The 22,287-nt window shown below is 44.5% G+C and overlaps 1 protein-coding gene across 1 annotated transcript in view; it reads right to left on the reverse strand.

Annotated features, from left to right (window-relative positions):
- Positions 1–1,180: 1,180 nt before the first annotated feature.
- Positions 1,181–22,287, reverse strand: part of RESP18 (regulated endocrine specific protein 18) — a 31,039-nt gene continuing 9,932 nt past the window's right edge. Inside the window, exons 5-10 of the mRNA XM_055380222.2 lie at positions 6,324–6,548; positions 4,554–4,658; positions 3,414–3,541; positions 2,935–3,024; positions 2,696–2,780; positions 1,181–1,326 (exon numbers count right to left, since the gene is read on the reverse strand). Of these exons, the coding sequence (XP_055236197.1) occupies positions 1,280–1,326; positions 2,696–2,780; positions 2,935–3,024; positions 3,414–3,541; positions 4,554–4,658; positions 6,324–6,548 (680 nt within the window). The 3' untranslated portion in view covers positions 1,181–1,279. The remainder of the gene's footprint in view (positions 1,327–2,695; positions 2,781–2,934; positions 3,025–3,413; positions 3,542–4,553; positions 4,659–6,323; positions 6,549–22,287) is intronic.

The following is a 22,287-nucleotide window of genomic DNA, read 5'->3' on the forward strand; positions in this document are numbered from 1 at the left end:
GGGCCTAGAAGAGTGTCTGGCACATAGTAGGCTTGGTCTGGGTGGACCCAAGAGCAGACTGAGACAAGAACTTGGGCTGGGCATGGTGACTCATGCTGGTAATCCCAGCACTTTGGGAGGCCAAGGCAGGAGGACTGCTTGAGCTCAAGAGTTTGGGACCAGCCTGGGGAACATAGTGAGACCTTGTCTCTACTAAAAACCAAAAAAATTAGCCAGGCCTCCTGAGTAGCTGGGATAGCAGGTGTGCACCACTACGCCCAGCTAATTTTTGTATTTTTAGTAGAGATGGGATTTCACCATGTTGGCCAGGCTGGTCTCGAACTCCTGAACTCAGGTGATCCCCTTGCCCTGCCTCCCAAAGTGTGGGATTATAGGCATGAGCCACCGTGCCCAGCCTAATTTTTGTATTTTTAGTAGAGATAGGGTCTCACCATGTTGGCCAGGCTGGTCTCGAACTCCTGATCTCAAATGATCCACCCGCCTTGGCCTACCAAAGTGCTGGGATTACAGGTGTAAGCCACTGTGCACAGCCAAGAAACCCAGTCTTGATACCTGCCCATTTGCTTACACCTGTGAGCCTCCAACGTGTGTGAAAGTGCTTCAAAATGTATAAAGCTCTGCAAATAGGACATTCTAGTGTTTGGTTGTTGGCTGAGCATGAGATTACCAACTCCCTTTTAAGATTTTAAGCTACCAGGAGCAAACTGGCAAGAATGATCAGAATGTCCAGTGTGTGTACACTCTGACCTCAGCACTGATCTGTTGGTCCTTGTAGACAGGATGGGTGGGAAAGCCTGGCAGGGGCTATAATGCTGGAGGTGGGGACCCTCAAAACACAGCAGGGGCCAGGCCTGTCTGGCATGAGGGGTAAAAGAAATGAATATGGAGTCCACCTCCCCATAGCGTGAAAGGATGGGCAACTGGACCACACAGTGTGGCTGGGATGTGGCTGGGTTGGGGGGCTGCCATTCTAGCTGTGGTCTCACTCTCACTTTCCCCACTCCGGGAGTTATCGGTGGAAGGAAAACAAGACAGAAGCCAGTCTTCCATCAGCCAAGAGTTGTGCTCCCCTCATCCCCACCCCATGTTTTGGTCCCACCTCCCTCCGTTTGGAGGCTCTGGCCAAGTTCAACCCCCACCCATCTTGCCTCAAGACAAACTCAGACAGTGTTTGCATGAGAGTCTACTTTAATGATTCAAATCTGGGTCATCCAAGAATGCCCCTCTGAAGGGCAATGGGAAGGGTGCTGGGGCAGGGAGGCTTCACCCGAGGTCTCAATCAGCCACAGGGTTGCAGCCCACAGTAGGAAATGGCCCAGAGAAGCCCTAAAACAAGAAGAAACAAGGGAGCTAGAGTCAGGATGTGAGACGGTGGCTCCTCCCTCATCTGCCCTCCTTCCACAAATACTGTAGTAACAGCCTGATTTGAGTAACCCTTCAGCATGGTGACAGCTCACCAACTGAGAGCCTGTCCCCTTGGGTCTCACATGTAGCCCTGTCTGTCCATGGTTTGCCCTTAAGCTTAGGTCTGGAGAAGAATGGCAGCTCCTTGTTTGCATTATTCCTGGGAGCACCAGGGCAACCAGTCCCCCACAGGTAGGTCTCTGTCACTTCTGTCACTGAGCTCTGATTATGTTGCCCCAGCAACCAATCCAGGCTTAGGAAGCCCAGCTGCCACATTATGGAAGTAGGAATCTGTTTCCTTGGAGAGCATGAGGAGCTGGAACCCCCTGTGGTGCAGGTTGCCTTTAGATGGAGGGTGCAGCCAGCCGGGGGTGCCCTGCTTCACTGCCACCACCCAAATTCAAGCCACCTCGGTCTCCCTGGACCAGGATGAGCCTCTCCTTACATACCTCTCAGTTTTCACTTTTGCTCTCCTTACAGTTCATTCCCCAACATCACCAGGGTGGCCTTTTAAAATCATATCACGTTGTGACATTCCTTTCCTTAAAATTTCCCAGTTAAATTCCCACTGCACTTAGAATGAAATTCAAACCTTTTGCTATGATCTGTGAGCCCCTGTGTGGTCAGTCCTGGGCCTAATTCTCCACCCTCATCTTCGACCACTGACTTTTCTGTCTATTCCTTAACATGACATGGTATGGGTGTCTCAGGACATTCGTAGTGGCAATGCTGTCCGCCTCAGATGCCCTTCCTTTACATCTTCCTCTGGTTGCCACCTTCTTACAATTTAGGTCTTAGTCCAAAAAAAAAAAAAAAAAAAACCTCTTTTTTCAGTGTGGAGGAGTCTGATGTTTGGAATGGCCAAATCCCACTGCAGTTCTTGAGTGGAAGGGCAGGGACTATGCAGGGGAAAGAGCTGGAAATCAGGAGACCTGGGTCCAGTCTTGGCTCTGCCACAAACCCATGGTGTTGCCTTGAATATGTCCCATGGCCTGGGCCCCAATTTCTCATCTATAAAGATGGATGGGAGTACTAGATGGGTGGTTTCCATTCTGGATTCTGAAGAGTTCAAAGATCCCAAGGAGATGTCTCAGAGCCTTGCCCGGGTGACTTGCCCAGGCCATAGAGTAGAGCAAGGGGGAGGCTGAATGTGAGGGTCTCTGAGCTGCACCTCCCATTCATCAAGGGAGTGTTGCTATCACGTGCTATATACAAGGGCATATATGGCAAAAAGGACGTTTAATTTTGAAAACTCTGCAGTTTCAATGCCTATTTTAAACTCAATACTTACGCATGATCTTATAGATAATTTCTTCCTTAGAGGCTCCCAGCGCCTGCATCATGTCCAGCCCCCCATATGAACACCTATAGGTAATCTGAGAGATACAGGAAATTAGAAGTACCTTTGATTAGGAATGGAAAAATCTTTTCTGCAGCGATCTGCCCTCACCCCAATGCCCATTCCCTTCTTCCTATCTGCCTCCCTCATTTAAACAGGTCCACCCTCCCTAGAAAAAGTGAGCCCCTCACCTTGACAGGGTTGGCCACCTCTTGTTTCAGGGCCTTAGAAACCACTTTGGAGGTAAAGCACTGATCCCTGTTCACCTTGGCCAGGGGGCTCTGTGAGGAGGGAAACCAGGAGTCAAGAAGGAGGCAGAAAAGGGTGAGAGGGCCCCACAGGAAAAGCAATTGGATACAAAGTCAGGGATTCACAATTCTTGAGAAGATACATGAGTCTCACTGTGGGGAATAGGAGTCGAAGTTTCTCTTGCTAGAAGAGACAGGGAATGACAAATTGGACCTAGGCTTGCCACACCCACCTCTCCTCCCTTTGCAGATATCACTAATGGATCATGAAATTCTTCTCTGCTGATTCCAAACAGGACTTCTGAATTATTTTCCTCACAGTGCTCCTAGCAACTTCTACCTGCAGTTTTAGCACACATTCCTTCCCTGTTCCGTCTGTCTGCCAGAATGCTTGGAATGACCACAGGCCTCATGCACCTCACCTCAGTGGTTTTAGTGGGGAAAAGTGCCTTCCCATCCTTCAGGCATGGATCTTGGGGATGCAGTCTGCTGGCATGCTCCATCTTTTGGATCATTGCATCCTGGGTGATGTCATCCTTCCAGAACAGACCTGCAGGATGAAAGGATGGGGGGTGAGTTGACACCTGAGACACTCGGATCCACTCCAGGGATCAGAGCAACCTTTCTCTCAAGTGTATATTAGATTACATTTTACAGAGAATTAAACAAGATGATGTATTAAAGTTGCTTAGCATAGTGCCTAGCAAATAATATTCAAATTAGGATTATGATTACAGTCTCTTTGCTGGTTCATTTGATGCTATTGTGAGGATTAAATGAGGTTAGGAATGTAAAGAGTGCTTAGAAAATGCTAAGGCAGTGATTATCAAACTTTAGCATGTGCATCAGAATCTCCTGCAAGGTCTGTTAAAATACGGACTGCTGTTTCCCACCCCTAGGGCTTCTGATGCAGTAGGTCTGTGGTGAAGTTCAAAAATTCCCATTTCTAACAAGTTCCCTGGTGAGGCTGATGCTGCCAGTCCAGGGGTGCACTTTGAGAACTACTGCTCTAAGGCACTATGCACATATTAGGCATTAGCAGCAGTAATATGAACTCAAGGAAGATTTCCTATCTGACTCTCTCCTCCCCAACATTCATGAAACTCTGCTGTGAAACAGGGTCAGCCACATGTTGCCAATGGACTCTCCACTCCCTTTCATTCCTCCCATCTGTTTGTCATACAATTTCCTACTCAGAGGCTGAAGTGTGTGAGTTTTCCTGTCTGAGAACTTGAAGAGTCCTGGCTTTGGAAAAGCTCATATAGTGCTGGGGTTGGGGGGAGACTAGTCTCAAGGAGTTGGATGCTGGCCGTTTTCAGGTTTTTTTTTTTTTTTCCCTGGAAGCCTCTACTGGGCTCTTCCAAGGTGTTCTAGTGCAAATAGTCCACCCATCCAGATCCCACTCCTACTCCTGTCTCATCCCCATGGGGGTAAATGTGACAAGAAAGTTGTAAGTAGAGACATTTGGGGAACAGAAAGCCTACCCTCAGGTCAGATAGCCCCTCTTCCCCCCTCCCCATCTCTAACCAGGCCCCAACCTCTGTTCTCCAGCTTTTACTTACCTTGGGGTATAATCTGCTGGAGCACAACCTGTAAATGCTGGAAGACTGGGGTGGCAAATCCTTGGAGGGGCCAAAGCTGCCCCACTCCTACTTGGTCCTGACCATCTAAGGGCAAAATAGTGGTGTCAGCAAGGAACCTGGCCAGAAGCCTTCCACATCCCAGTTGAAGAGAAGCAGCTTCCTTGTACTGTCGCTCCTGGACCCCTGACCTCTGTTCCCACTACGAGGCCGCTTTGCCCACTTCAAGTCGTCTTCTCTAATTTTTCCCTTCCTCCATCACCACTTGCCATATTCTTCAACCCCTGGGCCTCATTCACTCTTGGTACCAACTTACAGATAACCAGATTTACAGACAAAGAGCAGCCTGTAGAAGTTCAGATGCGCAGAGGCTCAGAAAGCTAAGCACATGGGAATAGTAATCAGGTGGGTAGGTGGGGCAGGGGGAAACAGGTGAGCTTCATCTTAGGGAAGTCAATGAAGCCTGGAAGTGTTAGGGAGGAGGCCTGGAATCATTAGAAAAAGTATTGGTTTGTTTAGGGTTTGAGGCTCTGGATCCTTTTCCTGAAACCCACAGTTTGCCCAACTGTGCATAAGCGGAAGGACAGGGGTTGGGGAAGAGAACCCCTAATGCTATGCACACCTTCCTTCTTCCAGATCAGTGAGATAGGGCTGGAGGACAGTCTGTTTTTTGCTATAGTGTAGTTACCATGAGCCATTCTGGACAGGTCTTTAGAAAAGGGAATTCTCCTACTCAGTCAAATGAATGTCTAATAATTTCCTGGGGGTAAGCGTGACAAGAAAGTTTTAAGTAGAGACATTTGGGGATGAGAAAGCCTCCGTAAGGAAGTAGTGGAACCTCCAACACCCTGAGGAGAAGGGAAAGAGCTTCGGGAAGGGGAGCTGGTTCTCTGAGGCAGCGTTCCCAGGACTGGTGGGAAGGAGTGGTGACCCGCTCGGGCTCGGCGTGGACCCGGAGCGCGCCTGGCGCTGTCCGTGGTGCTGAGAGGTGGGGAGGCCAGCGTGGCGGCGGCGCTGGGCGGAATGTGGGCGAGACATCTCCGCAAGGCTTGGCGGTCCTTCCCCACGGCCCTCATCCTCTCATTGCCACCAGGCCGCCTCCCACAGTTGTTCCCGAATCCGCTGCATTGGCCTCTAAAACCAAAAATCAGGCACGGAGAGGGGGCGACAGACTAGGAGTTTGCGCTCTCTTCCCCATGCGCTCTGCGCAGGAATTCTCGAGTTTGCGCAGTCTGGCACGTGAGTCAGCGCGGGGTCTACGCGGATTGGTGCAGGGGAGGGGGAGAAGGATGGTCCCATTCCCCCTCCATCCTGCTTTCCCTCAGCCTAGCGGTCCCGTTATTGGAAACCGGATCACAGCACGAGGAAGCCCTGGCTCGTCTCCCGGCCCAGCCTTCTCCCTGGAGCCAAGACCCCGATACTCGCAGCCCTGGTCAACTCTTCTGGCCTTTCTTGCTTCTCCTGTGGCCACATAGGCCAGTTTTACCTCTCTCTGTTCATTTGTCTTTCTGACCTCTTCCCAAATCCCTAATTTTCCCCTGAACCCACTTCTCGTGAGTCCAGACCCCATATGCCCAGCCTATCTGAAGCCTATGCCTCTTTCCGCGAGACGCTGTCTACCTTTTTCTCTTCTCACGTCCTTAAGCACATTCTTTTACTTCCAAGTTTCCTAGCCTTGAGGCCCCCTGCAGACCCCCACTTCTCAGGATCGCTCTCTTGGCCCTGCCCGCACCCCCCAGGGTTCCTCCTGACCGTGGGCACTAATGTCGCTGCAGCCCCCCGGGCAGCTGTTCAGCAGCAGGAAGCAGACAAGCAGCTGGAGCCCCTCGGAGCTCCCAGGCCACAGTGGGTGCTGTATCCTCCCAGGCTCGGCGCGCTCACTCCCCGGCCAAGTCTCAGTGAAGGCAGCGGCCACGGCCGAGGGGCTGAGCGGGGCTGCAGCTTCCCACCAGCCCGCGACTCGGAATCTGTTTAACCCTCCTCGGCAGTTCAGCCAATCGTGAGCGGGCCCTGCCACTGCGGTCGCCTCCCCAGCTCCTTCCCCTACCGCCTCCCCACCCTCATCTCTTGGAATTCCTGACCCGGCTCCTTTCGGACATTAGCTGGGTCCCAAGAACCACCACCTGTACTCCCAGTCCTAAGGCTGGAGAAACGGTTGGCACGTAAGATACGGGTGCAAGTTGTACCTACTCAGGTTTGTTGTGAGAATCAAATACGAACAGCGATGAAACAGTAGGCACTCAAGGAATTTAGTTTATTTTATTATCCTTGACACTCTTTACTCTGACCCACTTAAAACCCTTTAGAAATCATATAGGTTCGATCTGATATATATATATATATATCACATCCATCCACTTTACTCCACATCCACTGCCATCGCCTTGGTCCAAACCACTGCACACTATACTTTTTATTTTTTTTGAGACAGAGTCTTGCAATTTCAGATCACCACAACCTCTGCTCGACCTCTACTCAACCTCAGGCTCCAGAGTAGCTGGGACTACAGGTGCACACTACCATGCCCAGCCAATTTTATTTATTTATTTATTTATTTTTGTAGAGACAGGGTTTTGCCATGTTTCCCAGGCTGATCTCAAACTCCTAGGCTCAAGCAATCCTCCCACCTTGGCCTCCCAAAGTGTTGGCATTACTGGCATGAGCCACCATGCCAGGCCTTGGACACTGTACTCTTTCAAATTGAGTTGTTTTAGTAACTAACTAGCTAACTGACCTCTTGCTTTCACTCTTGTGTACTTACAAGCTAGTTTGTGAGCTTTCTAACTCCTAGACTGGCATTTAAATTTTTTTTTTCATTAAGCTTAAAACATTTATTGAACTGGGCGTGGTGGCTCATGCTTGTAATCTCAGCACTTCGGGAGGTCGAGATAGTGGATTACTTAAACCTAAGGGTTTGTATAGTGAACATTTGGGGTTGATACATTACAAAGGATCTGAATTATATTATTATCTTTAAAGGGTAATAGTTTGAGTTTGTTCTGGCAGGCAATTAAATTTTTGGTAAAAAGTCTTGATCCTGTGGCAGTCTGGTTAGGGAAGGAGTACTTCATCCTATTCTCAATTCTAGCCTGTATCTCTTAGTCCTGGGATATGGTGCTTATGGCTAAGGTGTGGTCCTTTTTGGATTTCAACATAACCCAAAGTCATTTACCAAAACTCTGTATTTTACGGGTCCTGAACTCCAAACTCAGTCACCCTAACACTGCGACAGCTGCCAAAATCTCTGTTCAGATATTTGACTTTTTCACTAGGCTCCTTGAAATCTCACCCTGCGCAAGTGCCATTTAGAAGATAGCTAAGAATTGGAGGGTAGTTAGGATGCAGATTTTGAGTTCCTCTCTCTGTAATTTATTCATTTTCTAAATTTCTTCCTCAATTTCCAGATGCTCTGGCATCTCTGTACTCCAAAAGCTGTTTCCTTAGTAAGACTGCCACTTGCTGACAGAGCTGTTTCCCTGTGTACTGCAGTGAACTCTGAAGTATCTTCAGAGGAAAAGCCTATACATGTAGAAGTCACTTGGTGGACTTCCTTTTTTTGAGGACTATACTCCCTGTAGGTTTCTAACTCTTGATCGGTCTCCATGCTTTCATACAGTTATTTTTATATTTTGCCTAGAGTATATACCCAATGTTAGGAGGGCCCGACACAAGTTTCTGTCTTGTCATGCCAAAAACTAGAGGTTTATCTGGTTGTCACTGATTATGTACTGGACATGCTATTTTAAAATAAATTTATAGCAATAATTTGATGCCTAAGAGCAAATGAACGTGAACCTGCTTTGTGAAGTATAATGCTCCTGGAAAAAGGGAAATATTGGTCTTTGGGTCGGCTGAACAAAGGTGAATGTGCTCCTCTCTGTATTTTAAGATTTTAAACCACCAGGAGAATGGCTATCAAAATGATAAATGTACAGGAGCATTGATGCTGCTCTTCTTTTTACTGTTCATTGGAAGGGATTCTAATGCTGAGAGTAATACCCTCAGAAGACTTAGCAGGTTTTCAGCCTATTGAACCAGGGGTTCATAGGAAGGAACTTTCTTTCCCAAGAAGAAAGAAAGACTACCATAAAGTGTAGCTGGGGAGAGTGGGCGAAGGAAGATTGTAATTCAGCTGTGGTCCTACTCTGTCTTACATTCATGTTACAAATGATGTCCGGAAGGAGAAGGAGATCAGAAGCCTAGGCTCCATGTGTACCAAGGAGTTTTACTATTCCAATCCCCACCCCAAATGTCCCCTCTGTTCTGGCTTTACATATTTTAATTCAGAAGCTCTGGCTGAGGCCCACTGTCTTACTTGCAGACAAGCCTGCTTAAAGAATTTTCATGAAAACTCACTTTAAAAAATCCAGTAGCAAGTTGTCCTAAAACTGCCTCTATGCAGGGTAATGGGGCTGGGAGAGGAGGAAGGCCTCAATCTGTGACAAAGTTTTGCTCAGAGAAGGAAACAGTTCAAAGAAGCTCTAAAATGGGAGGAAAATCGGATTTGGAATTTGTGTGTATATGTGCCAGGGGCTCCCCCTCCACAGTGTAAGCTCCCCTCACCCCACTATATAAAGGCCTCTAGTTGCAGTCTCGACTTGGGCAAGTCTTGAGGAACAGTGACTCAGCAACCACCTGACAGCTAGCCTCCCCTTGGCTCCGACGTCATGATCTTCTCTCTCTCCCTGATTTTCCCTTAGGTACAGAGCTAGTCAAGGACGCTGAGCCTGCAGAAGAAAGGCAGATTCTTGTTTGCATAATTAGTAGCACCATGACAACCAGTTCTTATTGTGAGGATCAGTCATTTAGTGCTGATGATGCCACTCCAGCGACCAATCCAGGTAGGAGAAGTGTAGCTGCCATGGTGACAGGAATCAAGAAGCAGTTTCCTTGGAAGCATAAGGATTTAGAGCCCCCTGAGGTTCAGGCTGCCTGTGGGGGCAGTGCAGGGCCAGATGGAGGTGCTAGGCTCCTGTGATTGCGTTGCCCAGGCCACCACAGTCTTTCTTGGACCAAGACAACACTTCCTAACTGATCTATTGATTCCACTCTTTCCCCTATCAATACATTCTCAAGTAGCCTTTTAAAATTATATATCACATAATTCTATTCCCTTCCTTAAAATCCCCAGTGATTTTTCCTCTGTACTTTGCATAAGATCTGGACACTCTACTGTTGCCTGCAGAGCTCTGTCTAGGCAATTTTGGGCTTATTTCTCCAATCCCATCTCCTATCACTGGTTGTTCTGTTTGTTTTTCTAAAGTGCCATTTGAGAAATGAAAAAATATAATAACTAAAATAAAGACTCACTGGATGAGCTCCAAGCGGGATAGAAATGACAGAAGAGTCAGTCAACTTGAAGATGGGTCAACAGAAATAATCCAATCAGAACAAGAGAGAGAAAAAACATTGGGAAAAAAAAGTTAACAGAACTTCAGAGACCTGTGGGGCAATATCAAAAGTCCAAAATTAATGTCATTGGAATTCCAGATTAAGAGGATAAAGTGTAGTACACACAAAAATTTTGAAGAAATAATTTCTGAAAAATTCCCAAATGTGTGAAAAGACATAAGCCTAAAGATTAAAGAAGCTTAAGGAATGCCAAATAGAATAAACTCAAAGACGTCTATACTCTTGACACATTATAATCAAAATTCTAAACACTGAAACAAAGAAAAAATCTTAAACAACACACAACTAAAGAACAATGGGATTCAGAAAACTGAATTTTTCATTATAAACCATGGGGGCCAGAAGGAAGTGAAATAACATCTTTAAAGTTGTGAGAGAAATGAGCTGTCAACTAAGGATTCTATATCCAGCAAAAATATACTTTAAGAATGAAGGTGAAATAAGGATATTCTCAGATGAAGAAAAACTAAGATAATTAATTGCTAGTAGAAACATCAGGAATGAAGAAGAGGAACAGAAATGACAAGTGTCTGAATAAATATCATAGACTATTCTTCCCCTTGTGAGTTATGTAAAATATGTTTGGTTAAAAGCAAAAATTCCAGCCTGCGCAACATGGCAAAACCCTGTCTCTACCAAAAAAAAAACCCAAAAAACAAAAACAGAAAAACAAAAAATTAGCCAGGCATGGTGTCACACACATGTAGTCCTACTTACTCAGGAGGCTGAGGAAGGAGGATTATCTGAGCCCAGGGAAGTCAAGGCTGCAGTGAGCCATGATCGCACTACTGCATTCCAGCCTAGGCAACAGAGTGAGACCCTGTCTCAATAAATAAATAAATATATAATAAGGTTGGGTACAGTGGCTCACACCTGTAATCCCAGTACTTTGAGAGGCTGAAGTAGGAGAATCACTTGAGCTCAGGAGTTGGAGACTAGCCTGGGAAACATAGCAAGACCTCGTCTCTACTAAAAATTAAAAAAATTCCAACCTGGAAACATGGCGAAAACCTGTCTCTACAAAAAATACAAAAATTAGCTGGGTGTGGTGGTGTGTGCCTGTAGTCCCAGCTACTCAGGAGGCTGAGGCAGGAGGATTGCTTGAGCCTGGGAGGTGGAGGTTGCAGTGAGCTGAAATCATGCCATCGTACTCCAATGTGGGTGACAGTGTGAGACATTCACTTAAAAAAAAAAATTCACTGGGTCTGGTTCTGATGGGAGAGCATGCCTGTAGTCTTAGCTATTCAGAATGCTGAGGCAGGAAGATCACTTGAGCCCAGGAGATAGAGATTGCAGTGAGCTATGATCACACTACTGCACTCCAGCCTGGGCAACCTGTCAAAAAAAAAAAGCATAAATTATAACATTGATAGGATTTTCAATGTATGTAAATGTAATTGATTCTAATAGACAACTACAGCATAAATGGGGAAGGTAAAGAGATCTGTATGCTGGTAAGATTTCTATATTACACTTAAAACGGTAAAATAGTGATTAAAAGTAGACTTGGAAAAATTAAGTATGTATACTGTAATCCCTAGAGCATCCACTGAAAAAATTATACAAAGAAATATAGTAAAAAATTACAACAGATAAATTAAAATAGAATATTTAAAAGTTTTCCAATAATCTAAAGAAGGAAAGGGGAGGAAAGGAACAACACAACAAAAAAGAGGAAACAAACAGAAAAGAAACAATAAAATGGTAGATGTAAATCCAAAGATACCAATAATTGTACATTGTCTAAACATATAGATTTAAAGACAAATGACCAGAATGGATTTAAAAAATAACCCAACAACATGTTATCTACAAGAAATTCTCTTTAAATATAACTATGTATGTAGATAGGTTAAAGGTAAACAAATGAGAAAAAGTATGATGTGCTAACATGAATCAAAAACTGGAGTAGCTATATTAGATTGACTTCAGCACAAAGAAAAATACCAGGGATAAAGAGGAACATTACATAATGATAAAAGCGTCATCAAGAAGACGTAGAACTCTTGATGTGTATGTACCTAACACCAGAGCCTCAAAATACATGATGCAAAAATGAACAATTATAAAAGGAGAAATAGACAAATCCATAATAATAATAATAATTATTATTATTATTATTTTGAGACAGAGTCTCGCTCTGTCACCCAAGCTGGAGTGCAGTGGCATGATCTCGGCTTACTGCAACCTCTGCCTCCCAGGTTCAAGTGATTTTCATGCCTCAGCCTCCTGAGTAGCTGGGATTACAGGTGACTGCCACCATGCCCAGCTAATTTTTGTATTTTTTAGTAGAGATGGGTTTTCGCCATGTTGGCCAGGCTGGTCTCAAACTCTTGACCTCAGGTGATCCACCTGCCTCGGCCTCCCAAAGTGCTGGGGTTACAGACATGAGCCACCTCACCTGTCCCAAATCCATAATTATATTTGGAGACTTCAACATTTCTCTCTCAGAAATCAAGAGAACTAGTAGACGTAAAAGCAGCAGGCTTACAAGAACTTAATCACACTACCAACCAGTAGATTCTGACTGACATTTACAGAACACTCCACCCAACAACAGCAGAGTACACATTCTTTCCAAGTGCAGAATGGAATATACCCACATCCTGCATCATACCCTGGATCATAAAACAAACTACTAAATTTAAAATAATTGAAATTATACAAATTTGTCCTATGACCATAATGCAATTAAACTAAAAATAAATAACAAAAAATAACAGGTCTCCAAATACTTGAACATTAAAAACCACACTTCTAAGTAATACACAGGTCAAAAAGGAAGTCTTAAGGAAAATTAGAAAACATTTTGAACTGAACAAAAAGGAAAACATCAAATTTTGTGGGATGAAGCTAGAGGAATACTTAGAGCAAAGTTTATGGCATTATATGCTTGTATTGGGAAAGTCATCTAAAGGAAGAAACTAAAGATAAAAGCATAAATCAATAAAATTGAAAACAGAAAAAGAAGAATCAACCAAACAGAAAGCTGCCTTATTGAACAGGTTGATAAAATATTTATCAGTAAGATAAACCTCTAGCAAGACTGACAAAAAAAAGACATAAATTACCATTATCAGGCATGAAACATATCACAAATTGACCCCGTAGACATTAAAAAGATAATAAAGGAATACTACAAACAACTCTTATGTACATATATTTCACAACTCAGTTGAAATGGACCAATTCCTTAAAAAACACAAACTACCAAAACTCATCCAAGATGAAACAGATAACTTAAATGATCTTACAACAAGAAATTGAATTCATGTTAAAACTTCCCCCCAAAGTAGTCTACAGGCTAAGATGGTTTCTGCTATGGTTTGAATATATCCCCCAAATTTCCATGTGTTGTAAACTCAATCCCCAAATTCATATGTTGATTGGAGGGGGGCCTTTGGGAGGTAATTAGGATTAGATATAGTCATCAGGGTAGGGCCCGCATGATGGGACTGGTGGCTTTATAAGAAGAAGAAGAAAGATCTGAGGGGACACAAACACTCTTGTCCTCTCATCATGTGATGCTGTCTGTCATGTTATGACACAGCATGAAGGCCCTCACCAGATGCCTGTCCCTCCATCATAGACTCCCCAGCTTCTAGAACCATATACAATCAACTTCTTTATAAATTACCCAGTCTGTGGTATTGTTATAGAAATGTGAAATAGGGCTGGGCACGGTGGCTCAAGCCTGTAATCCCAACACTTTGGGAGGCCGAGGTGGGCAGATCACTTGAGGTCAGGAGTTCAAGACCAGCCTGGCCAACACGGTGAAACCCCATCTCTACTAAAAATATGAAAGTTAGCCGAGCTTGGTGGCACATGCTTGTAATCCCAGCTACTTGGGAGGCTGAGGCATGAGAATTGCTTGAACCTGGGAGGTGGAGGTTGCTTGCAGTGAGCCAAGATCATGCCACTGCACTCCAGCCTGGGTGACAGACTCCATCTAAAAAAAAAAAAAAAATGCCAAACAGACACAGTTTCATTGGCAAATTCTACCCAATATTTCAAGAAGAAATAACACAATCTCTTCCAGAAATTAGGAAAGAATACTTCCCAATTCATTATATGTACTTACTGTTGCCTTGATACCAAAATCAGAAAAAGACAATACAAGAATAGAAAATTGTAGGCTGACATCTTTTATGAACACGGGCACAAAACCACTCAAAAAATTAGCAAATTGAATCCAGCAATATATAAAAGGAATTCTAGGAGCATAAGGCGGGTTCAATATTTGAAAATCAATGTAGTCCACTATTTTCAACAGTTTAAGATGAAAAGCCACATGATCACATCAACGAATGCAAAAAAAGTATTTGATAAAATTCAACATTCATATTTAAAAACAAACAAATAGGCCAGGTGCAGTGGCACATGCCTATAATCCCAGCAGTTTGGGAGGCTGAGGCAGGTGGATCACCTGAGGTCAGGAGTTCAAGACCAGCCTGGCCAACATGATGAAACCCCATCTCTACTAAAAATACAAAAATTATCTGGGCATAGTGGTGGGTTCCTGTAATTCCAGCTACTCGGGAGGTTGAGGCAGAATTGCTTGAACCCAGGAGGCGGAGGTTGCAGTGAGCCAAGATTGCGCCATTGCACTTCAGCCTGGGCGACAAGAACGAAACTCCGTCTCAAAAAAACAAAAACAAAACAAGCAAACAAATAACAATAAATAAATAAAACAAGCCTCTCAGCAAGGCTGAAATAGAAGGGAACTTCAATCTGATAAAAGGACATCTACAAAAAAGCTACAGCTAACGTCATAGTTAATGATCAAAATACTTCCCCTGGCTGGTCATGGTGGTTCCTGCCTGTAATCCCAGCACTTTGGGAGGCCGAGGTGGGAAGATCACCTGAGATCAGCAGTTTGAGACCAGCCTGACCAACATGGTGAAACTCTGTCTCTACTAAAAATACAAAAATTAGCTGGGCGTGGTGGTGGGCGACTTGTAATCCCAGCTACTCGGGAGGTTAGGGCATGAGAATCACTTAAACCCGGGAGGCAGAGGTTGCAGTGAGCTGAGATCATGACACTGCATGCCAGCCTGGACGACAGAGCAAGACTCTGTCTCAAAAAAAAAAAAAAAAAAACTCCTTCCCCTAAGAGCAGAAAACAAAGGAAGTACAGTTGTCCCTCAGTATGTATAGGAGATTGGTTCCAGGACCTCCCGTCAAGGTCAAAATCCTCAGATGCTGAAGTCCCTGGCATAAAACGGTGTAGTATTTAACATATAACTTATGCACATCTTTCTGTATACTTTAAATAATCTCTAGATTGCTTATAATACTAATACAATGTATGTGCTATGTAAATCATTGCTATATTGTATTGTGTAAGTAATAATGACAAGAAAAAGGATCTGTACATGTTCAGCACAGATGCAATTTTTTTTTTCAAATATTTTTGATCCATGGTTGGTTGAATCCAAGGATGTGGAACCAGAGAGTGCAGAGGGCTGCATGACCCTCTTGCCACTCCAGTTCAACATAGCACTGGAAAATGATTCCATTCAGGATCCTCTTTTTGATCCATTCAGGATCCTCTTTTTCTGGTAAAAGAACACCCTATGGAATTTCTTCTAGTGAAAGTGTGTTGGCTGCAAGCTCTCACATGAAGATTTTCTGAAAATGTTGTTATTTCACTTTCATTTTTGGAAGATATGCCAGGTATAGAATTCTAGGTTGGGCCAGGCATGGTGGCTCACGCCTGTAATCCCAGCACTTTGGGAGGCCGAGGCGGGCGGACCTGAGGTCAGGAGTTCAAGACCAGCCTGGCCAAATTGGCAAAACCTGTCTCTACTAAAAATGCAAAAAAATTAGCCGGGCTTAGTGGCAGACGCCTGTAATCCCAGCTACTTGGGAGGCTGAGGCAGGAGAATGGTTTGAACCCAAGAGGTGAAGGGTGGTAAGCCGAGAACGCCTTGCACTCCAGCCTGGGTGACAAGAGTGAAACTCTGATTCAAAAAAAAAAAAGAGAATTCTAGGTTGGTCATTGTCTCTTTTGGCACATTGAGGACATCAGTTTAGTATCTTTTGGGTGCCATTATTGCTATCGGCATGACTGTAACTTGTGTCTTAAAAGTAATCTGGCCGGGTGCGGTGGCTCATGCCTGTAATCCCAGCACTTTGGGAGGCCAAGGTGGGTGGATCACAAGGTCAGGAGATCGAGACCATCCTGGCTAATATGGTAAAACCCTGTCGCTACTAAAAATACAAAAAATCAGCCAGGCGTGGTGGTGGGCACCTGTAGTCCCAGGTACTCCGGAGGCTGAGGCAGGAGAATGGTGTGAGCCCAGGAGGCAGAGCTTGCAGTGAGCCGAGGTTGCGCCACTGCACTCCAGCCTGGGCAACAGAGTGAGACTCCATCTCAAAAAAAAAAAAAAATTAATCTCCCTCTGATCTATACCACAGCTGTTGTATTAGTCCATTTTCTATTGCTTATAACGGAATAATTGAAAGTGGGTAATTTATAAAGAAAACGCATTTATTTCTTAAAATTTTCACAAGTATTGAGACTGAGAAGTCCAGGGTTAAGGGGCTGCATCTGGTAATGGCTTTCTTATTGGTAAGGATGCTTTACAGAGTCTCGAGGTGCCACAAGACATTATATGGCAAGGGGGCTGAGCATGCTAGCTCAGCTCTGTCTTCTTCCTATAAAGTCACAGTCCCACTCCTGTGATAACACATTAATCCATAACCTATTAATTCAGAAATGGATTAATCCATTTATGAGGGCAGAGCCCTCATGACCCGATTATCTCTTAAAGACCCCCTCTCGATACTGTCGCATGGGGATTAAATTTCAACATGAATTTTGGAGGGAACAAGTATCTAAACCATAGCAGTTGTATTTAAGATATTTCTCTGTGTCTTTGGTTTACTACAGTCTCACTATAATGTTTCTAGGTATGGACTTCTTTTTTTTTTTTTTTTTTAGTTCTGCATGTGTTTCTTTGGGATTTTTTTTGTTGTTGTTGTTGAGACAGTAGAGTGACGCGATCTCGGTGCACTGCAACCTCCGCCTCCTGGGTTCAAGCGATTCTCCTGCCTCAGCCTTCCCAGTAGCTGGGATTACAGGCGACCGGCATAATGCCCGGCTAATTTTTGTATTTTTAGTAGAGACGGGGTTTTGCCATGTTGGCCAGACTGGTCTCGAACTCCTGACCTCAGGTGATCCGCCCACTTCAGCCTCCCAAAGTGCTGAGATTACAGGTGTGAGGCACCGGGCCTGGCCGGGAATTTTTACATTGAGGGCTTACATATGTTTTTGTAAAACTCTAAGCCATTAACTCTAAGTATTGTATCTCCCCATTCTGTCTCACCTTTCCTTTTCAGTCTTCAGTGAAGTGCATGTTAAACATTATTGCTCTATCCTATATACTTCTTTTTTTTTTTTTTTTTGATACAAGGTCTTGCTCTGTGTCACCCAGGCTAGAGGGCAGTGGCACAATCACAGCTCACAGCCTCAAGCTCCTGGGCTCAAGTGATCCTCTTACTTCAGCCTCCTGAGTAGCTGGGATTACAGGCACGTGCCACCATGCGTGGCTAATTTTTGTATTTTTTGTAGAGGCAGGGTTTTGCCATGTTGCCCAGGCTGGTCTTGAACTCCTGGACTCCAGTGACCCATCCATCTCAGCCTCCCAAAGTGCTGGGATTACAGGCCTGAGCCATTGCCCCCAGCTCCTGTATAGTTCTTACCCTCACTTTTGCATTTTCAACAGCCTTCATCCAGTATTTTCTTCTTATTTGTACTCCAGTTTATGAATGAATTATCTATTCCACTGTTTTAATCTGTTATTAATCCTATCCCATGAATTTTTTAACTGGGGTAATAGAATTTTTTTATTTTATTTTTATTTTTTATTTTTTTATTTTATTTTATTTTTTTTGAGACAGAGTCTCGCTCTGTCACCCAGGCTGGAGTGCAGTGGCACAGTCTCGGCTCACTGCAAGCTCCGCCTCCCAGGTTCATGCCATTCTCCAGCCTCAGCCTCCCAAGTAGCTGGGACTATAGGCGCCCACCACAATACCCAGCTAATTTTTTGTATTTTTAGTAGAGACGGGGTCTCACCGTGTTAGGATGGTCTTGATCTCCTGACCTGGTGATCTGCCCATCTCGGCCTCCCAAAGTGCTGGGATTACAGGTGTGAGCCAACATGCCAGGCCTAGATTTTTAAATTCTAGAATTTTTCTTTGGTTCTTTTCCAAATTAGTTTTGAAATTTCTAATGGTTTTTAGTTCTGACAATATTTTCAAATTTGTCCTTTATTGCTATGAGCAGAGTAAGCCGTGTTTTTTCATCTGTATCTGGCGATACTGTAGTACTATTTTTGTTTTCTATTATTTTTACTGTTTCTCACTCAAATTGTCTCATTTCCTCTTGTGACTGTTTATCTTTGTGTGCTGGACATGCTGTTTGACCAAAAACAAAACTAAACAAAAAAAAAAAAAGCAGAAATAATTTGAGACCTACCTGCACTAGCAATCTAAAATCGCCTTAATGTAATTTTAGGATTCCTCAGATGAGTTGAAGCTTGACTGCTTTATGAACAAGAGCTAGTGTACCTCTGTTTTGCCCTTCTCGGGTGTAACTCTGCAGTCCTAAGGGAAAATGAAGAAGCTTTTTGTTCTTGTTGTTTTTTGTTTGTTTTAAACCAGAGAACTTCCTCTTCACAGGCTGTGAATTTCCACATTTGATTCTCTAGTCCCACAAGGCTGGCAGAATTCCAGCTCAGCCTCTCAGCTGCTTCTACCCAGTCAGCAAGCTTTCTTATTCCTCTGGATTCTGTCCCCTCCTGGATGCTGACTGGCCCTATTAATTTCTCATTATCTTGATAGTTCCTTGGTGCATTAAGAAGGTACGCTTTAGATTCTCATCCCTAATTTTTAGTTGTATGTTAGACACGGCTTGTGCTCCACCTCACATCCTCCCAGCCCATCTCTTTACTCCAGCCATTATTGTAGAAGCCAGATGGCAGCAGATGTAGAATAAGAGCAACTTGCCTCTGCTGTGCAGCCAATCCCTAGCTTTCTGTCCTAAAACTTATCTGTCCCTGCGGTGACGGGTGCCTGCAAGAATCTACTCAGCCATCCTAATGCATGAACAAACCTCCTCTATATACAGATTTCCTTGACTTGGGCTATCCTTGACTAATCAGGGACAGAAGCTGGTCAATAAGCACTGCCCTCCCCTCAGTCTTAGGCAAAAAAATCACAGGCATATTCTCCTTGGTTCCTCAAGAGTTCCCAGTGAGCTTGAACCTTAGTTGTCCACGGTGGTAAGTAGTTCAATTACACATGCTTAAATTGATTTTCCCTACTTTCCAGTTTTAATTTCTCACTCCCCCGACCAACACCTGTTCTTTAGGATCATAGCCAAAAATAAGGTACCTGCATTTAAGCCCAATTCTTGAACTCTTGGGGGAAGTTGGGGGCTAAACACAAACTAAGACAAGGTGTCTTCAGCAAGATTGGTATAATTTATCAAGTCTACCATTGCCAGGAGCAGAAATCAAGTTTTCTGTTGTTCTTCTGTTTTTAATATTGGTGCTATTCCAGGATGTTTGTATGTTTATGTGAGCTGTCTAGAAATGAGGAGAAAATGATAAAGAAAAGAGAGGAGATAATTTCTTTCTTCTTTTTTTTTTTTTTTTTTTTTTGAGATAGAGTCTCACTGTGTTGCCCAGACTGGAGTGCAATGGCACGATCTTAGCTCATTGCAACCCCCACCTCCCAGGTTCAAGCAGTTCTCTTGCCTCAGCCTCCCAAGTAGCTGGGATTACAGGTGCCCGCCACCATGCCCGGCTAATTTTTGTATTTTTAGTAGAGACAGGGTTTCACCATGTTGGTCAGGCTGGTCTCAAACTCCTGACCTCAGGTGATCTACCCGCCTCGGCCTCCTGAAATGCTGGGATTATAGGCGTGAGCCACTGCACCTGGCCAAGAGAGGAGAGAATTTCTAGAGTGATGATCCTGAATAGGCCTCTGGCTTGCCTCTCTCTCACTCCCCCGCCCCCTCCCCTCCTTTCCCCCTCCTTTCTCCTTTCTCCTTCTTCCCTTCCCTTCCCTTCCTTTCTCTCTTTCTCTCTCTCTCTTTCTCTCTCTCTCTCTCTCTCTCTTTCTTTCTTTCTTCTTTTTACTTTTTCCCCCTAGAAATGGGGTCCTGCTCTGTCACCCAGGCTGGAGTGCAGTAGCATGATCATAGCTCACTATAACCTCGAACTCCTGGGCTTGAGGAATCCTCCCACCTCAGTCTCCCAAGTAGCTGGGACTACAGGCAGAGGCTACCACACCCGGCTATTTAAAAATTTTTTCGTATATATGGGGGTCTTACTATATTGTCTAGGCTGATCTTGAATGCCTGGCCTCAGGCAATCCTTCTCCCTTAGCTTCCTGAGTCACTGGGATTACTGGCGTGAGCCACTGAGCCGGCCTCTGGCTTTAATTCTTAGGAGTAAACCAAATTTCTTTCTCAAATTCTTCCTCCTCCAGTCACCCCTTTTTCTGTCTAAGTAGCATGATTATTTTCCCAGGCAATAGTTCTCTAAATTTAGGTGGCTTCTCTCTTTATCTCTTCACTGAAACCTAGATGCTGAGACTAGGTGGGTTGGGGAGACCCTAACCCAGTGGCGCTAGAGGAATTAAAGACACACACACACAAATATAGAGGTGTGAAGTGGGAAATCAGGGGTCTCACAGCCATCAGAGCTGAGAGCCCCGAACAGAGATTTACCCACATATTTATTAACAGCAAACCAGTCATTAGCATTGTTTCTATAGATATTAAATTAACTAAAAGTATCTTTTATGGAAAATGAAGGGATGGGCTCAATTAAAGGAATAGGTTGGGTTGGTTAACTGCAGCAGGAGCATGTCCTTAAGGCACAGATCGCTCATGCTATTGTTTGTAGCTTAAGAATGCCTTTAAGTGGTTTTCCACCCTGGGCGGGCCAGGTGTTCCTTGCCCTCATTCCCATAAACCCACAACCTTCCAGCTTGGGCATTAGGGCCATTATGAACATGTTACAGTGCTGCAGAGATTTTGTTTATGGCCAGTTTTGGGGCCAGTTTATGGCCAGATTTCGGGGGGCCTGCTCCCAACACCCAGACAGTTGCCAAGGCCTCTCAACTCACTCTTCAGCACAACTCTCAAAGGTGTCTCCTTTCCATTTGCTCCATCTCTGCCCAATTTCAGGCCCTTAGAGCATATGTAAGTCATCGTATCACTGTTCTAATTGGCTACCTCCTTTTCATATATTTCCCCCCCTCTCCTCCTGCATTCATCCTTCAGATATGTTATTTCTTTGACTACAAAATGTCAGTGCTCCCCATGGCCTCTTAAAAATGAGACCTAGGCCGGGCACAGTGGCTCACGCCTGTAATCCCAGCACTTTGGGAGGCCGAGGCGGGCGGATCACAAGATCAGGAGATCGAGACCATCCTGGCTAACACAGTGAAACCCTGTCTCTACTAAAAAAAAAAAAAAAAAAATATATATATATATATATATATAAAATTAGCCGGGCATGGTGGCGAGCATCTGTAGTCCCAGCTACTCAGGAGACTGAGGCAGGAGAATGGCGTGAACCCGGGAGGCGGAGCTTGCAGTGAGTCAAGATCGCGCCACTGCACTCCAGCCTGGGCGACGAGCAAGACTCTGTCTCAAAAAAAAAAAAAAAAAATAATGAGACCTAAATTATAAAGCTTGGCCCTCCATCATCAAGCCCAAACCTACTTTTCCAGACTTACCTCCAGCTGTTCCAGAATTACTCATTCACCCACTAATCTTCCTGCTTTCCAACTTTTTCATCTTGTATGCTATTGTCCATACTTTATCACCTCCTACTGAAATCCACCCCAGACCTCCAGGGCCAGCTCAAAAAGTTTCTTCCTTGCTGGGACCTTTCCATATCACCCAGTTGCATGTACAATCAAGGGTCACAGACTGTCAGAGTGGAGAGGTCCATTTGTAAGGACAGAATTCACCAATTTCATGGATGGCGCAGTACAGTCTTCCAGCTGTAGCTCTTTTTCTCCACTATATTTATTTAACTCTACTCCATAAATATGCGTTGAGTACCTGGGCTGTACCTAGGTACTATGCTAGGTACCCATGACCCAGAGATGAGTCAGTCATATACAGTGACCCCAAGGAAAAGCAAGGTATACCTACTTACAAGGTATAAAGTTAAACATTGAGTTTGCACGGAGAAGAGTGTGATGAACTCAGGTGGGAGAAATGATTGGAAGGTCAGAGAAGGCACAATAGAAAAGGGGATATTAAGCTCATATTTTT

Source organism: Gorilla gorilla, chromosome 11, assembly GCF_029281585.2.
Source record: "Gorilla gorilla gorilla isolate KB3781 chromosome 11, NHGRI_mGorGor1-v2.1_pri, whole genome shotgun sequence".
Lineage (NCBI taxonomy): Eukaryota > Metazoa > Chordata > Mammalia > Primates > Hominidae > Gorilla > Gorilla gorilla.